The 10,442-nt window shown below is 33.2% G+C and overlaps 1 protein-coding gene across 1 annotated transcript; it reads right to left on the minus strand.

The window, feature by feature from the left end:
- Nucleotides 1-4,390: 4,390 nt before the first annotated feature.
- Nucleotides 4,391-4,888, minus strand: LOC126722364 (uncharacterized). Its single transcript, XM_050425530.1, has one exon. The coding sequence runs from the start codon at nt 4,886-4,888 to the stop codon at nt 4,391-4,393; it is 498 nt and encodes a 165-aa protein (XP_050281487.1).
- Between the last annotated feature and the right edge of the window lie 5,554 nt (nt 4,889-10,442).

Raw genomic sequence — 10,442 nt, forward strand, 5'->3', positions numbered from 1 at the left:
CACCACCACCACCCAAAATAAATCCCTAACCCAAAACCAAACAAAACTCAAATCCAAAGAGAGAAGAAAGGGCGAGATGGGTCGGTGATGGAGAAGAGATGGGTCGGCTTGGGGCTTGGGGCTGCAGTGAGTGGAGGAAGAAAGATGGGTCGGCGTCTAGGTAGGGGAGTTGGACCGGTGAGGAGTGGAGGAAGAAAGAAAAAAATTGAAAGGGAGAAGAGAAGGGCGGTGGCTTGGGTCAGCGGCAAGTGGAGGAAGAGGTAGGTTAGACTTAAGCAGGGGAGATGGGTCGATTAACAGTTGGGCAGGCGAGATGGTTCGACAAGGTGGAGGAAGAGAGAAAAATATCTACGGGGAATGGGTGAGAGGTGAAGACTAATGAGAAGAGAGAGGAGGAGCTACAATGGAGGAGCAACAGGAAAATGAGAAAAGAAAGGAAGAGAAAAAAAAAATCATTTAATAATTTGAGCTATAGTGGAGGAGCTAACAAAATATAGTTTTTTTGTTTAACATCTGAGCTACAGTGCACTGCCAAAGATGGTTATGCATTGTAGCTCAACAGCCAAATATTTTAGCTTTTTCTCCACTGATGCAGCCCACTTTTGTTATATTTGGTTGTTAAATTTAGCAATTTGGCACTACCAATTCTATGCTCTTAGTCCCATGTGAAAGTGGTATATTGTGAAATAATTTTTGGCCCATGAATTGTTTATAGAAAATAATTATACCAATGAGGTTTGAATGAGTTTGGCTTGTATTTTGTGTTCTTGTGCACTAAAGATGGAAGTATATTGAGATTCCCCCCCCCCCCCCCCCGCCCGGCGCACAAAAAAATTAATAATATGTATGTCTTATTTATCATTATTAAGAATTTTAAGAGCTTTCAAAAAAAAAAAATTAAGAGTTTGCCTCCCAAACAATTTGAACCCCCCCCCCCCCAAAAGAAAAAGAGAGAGAGAGAGATGTCCCTTGAAATCTAAAAACAATTTGTAGTATCTCATAAAATATTGATAGATTATACAAATTTTATAAAAGCTCAACTCAAATTTATTGTTCTTTGTGAAAATAATATTGTGATAATTCTTTAGTGGTTCTTATACAATTAAATTTAAGGCATGTGGCTAAGGAAAATATATTTTCAAATTCAATTTATTGTTATTTTTAAAATATATTTTATAGTATTTTTAAACGTATGCATACCTCTGCATGTTTATTTGTGTTTGAGTTTCATACAATTTTATTTTGGTCCTAAAAATTGTCCAATGCAAGACGAAAACATGCCACATCAGTAGGTGACATAAGCGTTATGACGAAAAGGATCAACATTTTCTTTCCAGGTGGATTTGGGCCTACATGTTACAATTATTTGACACTCACGTGAGATAAAGGAAAATTCATACTTTTTATATTGTAGATTAAAAAATGTGTACAATATTATATTTTTTTTTGCAAATGTGTTGTACATATTTATTTAATCTATATATATCAACTATCAACTAAAGCATAGATTCTTCTCTTAAAAAAACAAACTAAAGCATAGATGTGCATAATAAAGTGACGAGATGAAAAAAGGAGTGTAAATTTTCCAACTGGAAAGCACTTCCTCTTTTCTGGGTATTGAAATTTTCTTCAACATTCACATTCAAATGTCCAATTGGCATCCTCCAAATAAAAGATAGCATGTGATGTGCCATGCTAGTTAGAACGGATCTTTCTAGCACCAATAATTCAAAATAAGATTTGATATGGAATTCAAAATCAAATAGCACCGTCAAGTAAAAAATGTTTGGCCTATAGCATCAATAACTCAAATCAAAACTTTGTTAACTATCAAATTGAACCTATGAAAAATAAAAGGAAACAATCACACTTCAAATAGAACTAGTAATGAATCAAGATATGATACAGACCTGAAACCTACATATTTTTACCATAACTTTTTTAATAATCCTATAATATGTGTGATTATGATTAATAGAGAAAAAATGATGATTCCATATAAAAATGATGGTTCACCAATCGCATTTGCACATATCATTAATTATGACAAATTCGATTGTCTTTTTGGGAACTAAATCTAAAAAATTCAATATCGACCCAAAGGAGACTATTAGCTATCGGTGTACCTCTTCCGCCTATAAGATAAACCAAGCAAAAAAATTGAGAAGCAATACATGTGTGTTGATATAACATTAATCTGTGCCCAATTGGCATGACATAAAACATAACAATATGTGTATACATCCAACAATAGGGTAAGATCAAACTGTAACCATGTTTTAAGAACCAGAATTGTCAAAGATTGAAAAAGGGTCTGGTTTCCAATTTTTACTGACTTTGGCCCGTTTTACCCGACCGGTTTAGACATAAGCAACATCAATTTCCAAGGAATTTATTGTTATCATATTATCCCTAGCTCCTAAGAAGGTTTGGGGTGAAGCAGCTTTCATAATTGTGTATGTAATGAAATGAATAGAATTCCCTCCTTAACCGCCATTGGTGGAATTTCACCTTTTGAGATGCTCTACCAAATTCCTCCAAATCATTCTGAACTTTGCTGTGTTAATTTCGCTCCATTTGTTTTGTCCTTCTCCCCAAAGTTGAAAATGAAAAATTATCTAAATCAGCTACTATTTATGTGTTTTTAAGCTATGGTATTGGGGAAAAAAAAGGACGTTAGTGTTATATATGTTGTTCATGTTGTCAGTTAATCTATGACATCACTATGCACAGTCCATTTTACAGTTGTCCTTTGTTGTGCGTGGGATAATGCATAAAGGTCTATTATTATCTTGTTCATCTAAGCTGGAGTTTAATGCTTAATCTGTAGTTGTTTACTCCTTAACCAGAATATTGAGCTTTAGCTTACGCTACTTCAAAAGTTATTTGGCTTAGAGGGGTTTTGTTTCTAGTCTTACTCTGCTTTATTGTGATAGCAAGGTCATGGTCTAAGTAACACATAATAATGTCATGATCGCACCAAACACATCAAGATAACATGACATTTTTTGTCACTGATCACACTTACAAGTCGCAAACTTTTATGTGATAAAGTCTCAATCCACCACTCACCTTCTCTACTTAATATCCAAATTAGTTACCACCGGCAAGTGTGATGCAGCCGTAGGAAGCCCTGAAAAATCCTCATCACAGCTAAGTGTCAAGAGGTCACTGGTTTGAGTACTAGTACTGACTCATACTTCCTATTATGCAGAAATTGTGATAATGAGATCAAATAGTGGCACACCATGTGTGCTGGTGGTACTCACAAGCTTATCAAAAGCCCAAATGACAATGTACCATGGGGTGTGGAGCGATGATTACACATAATATATGCGAGCTTCCTTTTTCATTTTTTTTCAAAAAAAAAAAATCCAAATTAGTTCGAGGGGTGTGAATTCATAATAATATATTTTTATTTGTGGAATAGCCGGATAGGTGGCCAATTAGGGTCATAATATTTGGGCCAGGGCTTTTGTAGATTGTACTTGTGTTTCAAACCCTAGTGATGATAATATTGTGCCGTTATCATAATGTTTCTGTTTGCACCGTTCATATATAAAAGCTTATGTGAAATATATTACTTGTCCAAATGTGTTTTTTGCTAGGTGTTTGGTCCTACCATACGATAGAGCCACCCATATGATATTAATTTATAGTCTTACTTTGAAATTCAGCCTCGTTGGATACTCGTGACCTTATTCCTACTCAAGTTTTTTTTTTTTTTTTTTGTTGTCCGGTTTATGTCCTATAACACATTAACACTGCAATTTATTATTATAAAAAAAATAAAAATAAAAAGAAGAAGAAGAAAGAAAGAAAGGCATGGTGTTCCGGAAATTTGATGATCTGTTCTAACTTGACTTTCTTAAATGATAAAAATAAAAAAAAGGCATGCACTTTTCAGAAATTTGACTATTCAATTCTAATTTGTCCTCACGGAAAGAACCACATAGTATCATTGAGCAACACGGTTCTTAACATAGTTCTTGAGTTAGGCCAAATGCTCGAGAACACCAAAAAAATATATATATTTATCTCAAGCAAATTTTTCTTGTTACCAAAAAAGAAAAAAAAAAAATAGAGAATATATTTGGCATATGCAGCAAGGATATTAAGGACCTGGTTGGTTTGAATTTTTCAAGTTGGTTAAGTCATTATAAAAATGATTAAATTTTATTTTTATCTGATCTGAATTAATAAGATGATGAACTTTTTAAAGTGAAAAATCCATAAAAATTACAATTACTTAAACATGGAGGGAAGAGTAAAACACATTGAAAAAGCTGATCAGACATGCCCCAACATGCATGTATATAGCTAGAGCAGCTGTACCTCGACAGGTTATCATAATAACAAAGAAAGTGGCAAATGATAGAAGATTTCTTAACTAGTTGGAACTCAAACTTCTATACTTTTTGAATATTTGAATCAAACATCGTAAAGCAAAAGGCCCAAGAGAAGCTATTAAGATGTACCGAAATCTAAAAGATTCATCAGGCGTGACAGCAAATACCGCAGATGCATAAGTAACAAGCATTGAAGCTGTGGCAAACCATACTTCTAAATGGAAAGGGAACCTATATGTGAGGGACATAATGACAAGAACCGATGTTGAAAGAGCCAAGGTGTTAGAAATCAAGAAAACATAGTAGGCTGGTTTTTGAGACGCATAAATTGCTCTCCCTGCTTTGTGTCCATTTGGACCATATTTTTCATCTTGCCAAACCCCTCCAGGGGGGTTAACCCCAGCTTGAAAGGTCACTGCAGCAATGAGTGTGACAACTACTAAGAGAACGTTTCGCGCAACGTTTGGCGAGTCCCTTCCTTCCTCATATTGGAAATATCTGAACCAGCTCTTTGGAGTTGGAAGAGGAGGGCTAGCCATTTTCCTCAACCAATAACAATGTACCAATATTCCAATGCTTGTGTCAAGGATTGAAAGAGAGTATATATATATATATAGAGAGAGAGAGAGAGAGAGAGCAACTAGTAATATTTTTATACGCCCTTTGTTGTTATGATAAGTGTTATCTGTCTGTATATATAATTTCCAGTTGTGACTATTTCAAAATGTATGTCCATTAAAGTAATTTTATTTAAGGTTCAAGGAATATTTCTTTCTAATACCTTACATTTACTAGTTCAAAGTGAGGAAACTGGGAGTTAGTCTTTAGTTATCCAGTGAAGTCAATTTTACACAACTAGGAAGAAGGGGCGAAAAGAGTTTGCTTTTGTTGAATATGATTTTGTGGCCAAAGAAAAATACAGAAAGTAAAAGTCAAATTTAGGTTTGGGGAGCCTATGCCAATCATGGTCAATGTGTTTAGTCCTCCCTTAAAATTCAAAGCCTACTATTATTTTTAATTGGGAAAAGGTAATAGGTGCCCTAATTAAGGATATTGAGATATAGAAAATATTTTTAAAAATATTTTATGAGAGAAAAAAAATATATAATTGATTTTTTGAACAACTTTTTATATTTTTTTATAAAAATGATAATAAAATTTTCTTTAAATGGTTTATTAACAAATATTATAAAAGTACTTATGAAGCCACATTTATTTTTAACAAATTTTTAACCATTTGTAGTTAGATTCTAAAGATGGAAAGCAAGGATTCTAATAGTGTCTCAAGATCATCGGTCTTTGACTCAGTGATCGCCATAGCTATCGTAGCTAGAGATTCTAATTGTAAGATTATGAAGGTTTGGGCTAAATTGCATGGAAAGTGCTCCCCTCTCCAAGCTTAAGCTGCTGCGCTCTTGTGAGCGGTTCAAATTACTACTATCAAGTAAAATGGAGCTATGTCTTTGTTTTGAGCCCTTAATTTCCAGAGACCCCCCATCTAATTGGTCCTTAAGTAACACCATTTGTAATTGTAGAGAGGGAAAATTCCCGACCTATCACAAGCTGACACCTCACATTACCAAGTCCACAAAATACAGCCAATTACAGAACACCATGTATTGCTAGATTTTGCTATCACTATTCAGAAGCCAACAGAAATTTGCCAAGTGTCATGCAAGAGCCAATCACGCATCAGCGCACGTGTAAGCGATGACTCAAGCAGCCTCGCACGTGTAAGCGATGACTCAAGCAGCCTCGCACGTGTAAGCGATGACTCAAGCAGCTTCGCACGTGTAAGCGATGACTCAAGCAACCTCGCACGTGTAAGCGATGACTTAAGCGGACCAATCAAGCTGTGACATGTGTCACCAATCAAGCTCTGCCACGTGTCGCTCACCCACCCCAAAACTCCTATAAATAGAAGCCTTCCTGAGACATTGAGGAGGACCAGGATTCAGAAGGGAAAAAGCTCTGCGAAGATCAAGCCTCAAAGCCTTCAAGAACTTCAACCCCAAAATCGAAGAACATTCGAAGCAGAATCATCCAGATCATCTGCCTAGATCTTAAAGTTTGCGGGAATCATGCTCAAAGGTCCGAAAACATCAACAAATCATAAATCAGTGAAGCTCTTCGGATTCAAGCCTCCAAAACCCCGAAGAACTTCCACCACAAATCTTCAAATATAAAGAACATTCGAAGCAGAATCATCCAAACTATCTGCCTATATCTCAAAATTCACTGGAATCAAGCTCAAAAGCCTCCAGAAACCTCAAACAACCACAAATCAGTGAAGCTCCACGGATTCAAGCCTCTAAAGCCCCGGAGAATTTCCACAACAAACCTTCGAAGACGAAGAACACACGAAAAACACGAAGAACGTGAAGAACAAAGGATTTCCAACAAGCTCATAGCCAGAGATTCATTGTAATTCTGTTCCAAAGATCTTCAATCCATTCTTCAACCAAATTGAAGTATATTGGGTGTTCGAATCAAAATCACATTACTACAAATCCAATCAACAAGTCTTTTAAGGAGATCGAATCAGAGGATAACTCTTTTGTGATCACAGAGAATTATACCACACAATCATCAATACAAATTCGCATTTGTGAAACTATTTTACTTGTTTGATTTATTTCGAACCGAGAAATTTAGTCGCTTACAGTAATATTATTAGTATCTCTGAGTTTTGTCTTTGTTTTGGTTTCCATTGGATTAAGTAGGTATGCAACTCTGTGGTTCATACCGCAGCAAAGCTTGCTATACGCTACAACATTTCTTTTTATTTCAATAATGATAATCTGCCTGCAGAACTTGTCTCTGCTTGTAAGGTAGACTATCCTCATGCATGTTTCCCTTGTTTAATGTTAATAGAAGATCATTAACGAAAAAAAAAAAAAAAACCAAGGAAGAAGGAACAACGAACAAGTGCTGGCCAGACAAAGTCAAGAGCCTCTCATCAGGTCAGCCTTGTGCTCATGAATCCAACAAGTCAGGCACTGGGAAGCCCTCTTTTTCTTTCGCCTTTGTTGAATGCTGAAGGAAGCTTCCAATATCAAACATGGATGACACTTCATGATGCTAGGCTCAATCGCCCTTGTTTACTTGTTCATATATAATATAATTGACCTACAATGAAAATGGAATAATAACCTTACACTCTCAATAACATAACTGCTATTCATCATCGTTCTTTTACGCTGTTTTTTTTACCACCCATTACAGATAACCTTCTTTTTTTTTTTCTTTTTTTTTTTCTTTTTTGAGGAACACCCATTAGAGATAACTTAGTAATTATTTATGGACCAAATGTTGGTGGTGTGGGAACTTGATGTTTTCGTCCATTGCATTTGTTATTATTAAATTTTAAAAAAAATATATAAAATGATTTGAATTTTCGGTGTTTACTTCATAATTATTGCTCTTTATCATTAAATCAAAATACCAGTTGATTTTTAGTATAAGTATAATTCAAATTAATAAGTAAGATCTCATATTCAACAACAATTAATTTTACTAGTGTAACTAATTGAAATCCAACCATCTATTATTTGGTTAAGTGAAGTATTATTTTGATATATTTTTATAGTTTGATGTTATCTTGGAAACTGAACTTAATTTATAGTCTTTCAATGAGAACAAAGAGTCATGGTAATTGCTAGGAAAATCTTAGTTTTACTTTTATTATTATTATTATTATTATCAATAGCCTATAATAATGTGAGGCAAGATTTTGTCAAGTTCAAAAAAAAAAAAAAAAAAAAAAACATGTAACTTAATTGACACCTCCCCATACATAAAATGTTTGAGAGTCTAGGAGGGAAAATATTCGAGGAAAAAAAAAAAAAAAAAAAAAAACAATTCTCTTTATTAGTTCATTTAGTCCTCCACCTCATAAAAAATTTTGCATCTACGTCAATGCATTAATTACATGAAATTTAGTAGGGAAAAATATATCATGCATCGAATGCATGAGTCCTCCCTCTCACATGAGGTGTACTAATATTTATATAAAATGAATTTATGTGATAGATTTTTGAAAAATTATGTAAGAAATAATGCATTTGGAATACTTATGATAAATAAAAAATAAAAAAGAAAGATAAAAACAATTGATTTTGGAATATGAAATTCCTTCTCATATGTAGTTGTTTTGGCAACAATTGAAACAAAAATATCAATAACAGACAAGGCAAATTTAATAACACGTTCAATAAAAATAGAAAATGTATACGTGTGTGACTAATATTGCATATTCTAATTTATCATTCTTACGGATTTACATTTACAAACTCCTTTGATGACATAATGTATATGTGTGTTTGACCAATACTGTAATAAACTAATTTATACTATGTAATTAAACAAAGTATTAATAGGGTATATACATTTATTTTCATGTATTAATTATTTACTAACTTGTAATCCCATGCATATGTATAAATACACTTAAAGATATACAATAAGATGTATAATATAATTCTTATATATAAATATATATAATTTAAATATTATTGATAGTCATTTTTATATTTTGTTAACTCTTTAAAAAAATTTGAAATGATATTATTAGGTATAAAATGTAAATTGTCCATATTTTTTTAAAAAAATTATTGTGAAGCACTTTTTGTTTTTACGATTCATTTATTCTAAATTCTTTGATTTTTGTACTTAATAACTCACTTTGATGAATATTTATGATGTGGTCTCATAGTTAATTCTAAAATTAAGAAATAAAACTCTTTAAGAATAAATAATTTAGGACACATAGCGCAAAATTGAAACTCTAATTTGGAATTCTAATTTAAGTTTCTCTTAGCTTCACCTATTATTATATATATAGATATATAGATGGGTTGTGATTTAATTATTTATGTAAAATGATTTTTCATTAATAAGAATTAATTTATTTTAAAAATGACATTCTTATTCAAATTTAGTTACTTATTTGGAAATAATTGAAACAAAGTCCTAAAAAAAATTAACACACATTCAAGGGTATAAAAAATAATTGGTGAAAATATTATTTTGATCCTTATATTTTGGGGTCATAATTAATTCGGTACCTACATTTTGATAGCAATCAATGTGGTCCTTATAATTTTTGACTTGCAATCAATTTGATCATTACCGTTAACTTACTTATTAACAGAAAACGCCTACGTGGCAAATGATGTGCACTATGACACACTTGGACCAAATTCAACCATATCAATTAAAAAACTGAGTCATATCCATGATAGCAAATTTAACAAAACCATCCACTTTCTCCATTAGACATCCAACAAGACCAACACTACTTTCTCCTGTCTCTCCATTCTTTTTCATCCGCCCTCCATCACCACCATCACCAATACCATCTCCACCATCCCATCCCCTTTAGTAGCCTCTCCTCTTCAATTACTCTACTCCTTACACTCTTCCTTGTGCAGATTAGCACTTGGAAAGTTGCTTTGCTTGACTTGATGTCCGCCTCAATAGCTTCAGCAAAGAGATGAAGTTGAGGAGTAACAAAGGAATGACTGGGATTGAGTTTGGAGAGACAAGGGATTTGGGTTGGATGAGTAACAAAGAGACAACTACATCTGTTAATTTTTCTAGTGTGGATATGACTTGGATTTTTAATTGACGTGGCTGATTTTGGTTGGGTCAAACCTATCATATTATAGGCCACATAAGCTTCTTAGTTCACATCGTTTGCCACATGACATTTTCTATTAGTGAGTTAATTGTAAGAACCAAATTAATTGCAAGTTGAAAATAACAATGATCAAATTGACTGATATTAAAATGTATGGACCAAATTGACTGTGACCACAAAATGCAAAGACAAAAATGGTGTTTTTGCCAAAATAATTTTATGCTTAATTAAATAAATGAAAATAATTAAACATTTGCCCATTCACTCAAGTAATAATTTCATATTCTTAATTATATTAATTCTAACCATTTGAATTCCACTTTTTCTAATCACATAATTGAAGTTGATTTCCCCCAATTTTTTTTTTTATTAGGAAAGATTCCCCCAAATGTTGTAATACATAATAAGTATTACATATACTAAAAGATAATTTGTTACAAAATGAATCGGGC

This window comes from Quercus robur, chromosome 4 (genome assembly GCF_932294415.1).
Source record: "Quercus robur chromosome 4, dhQueRobu3.1, whole genome shotgun sequence".
Classification (NCBI taxonomy): Eukaryota; Viridiplantae; Streptophyta; class Magnoliopsida; order Fagales; family Fagaceae; genus Quercus; species Quercus robur.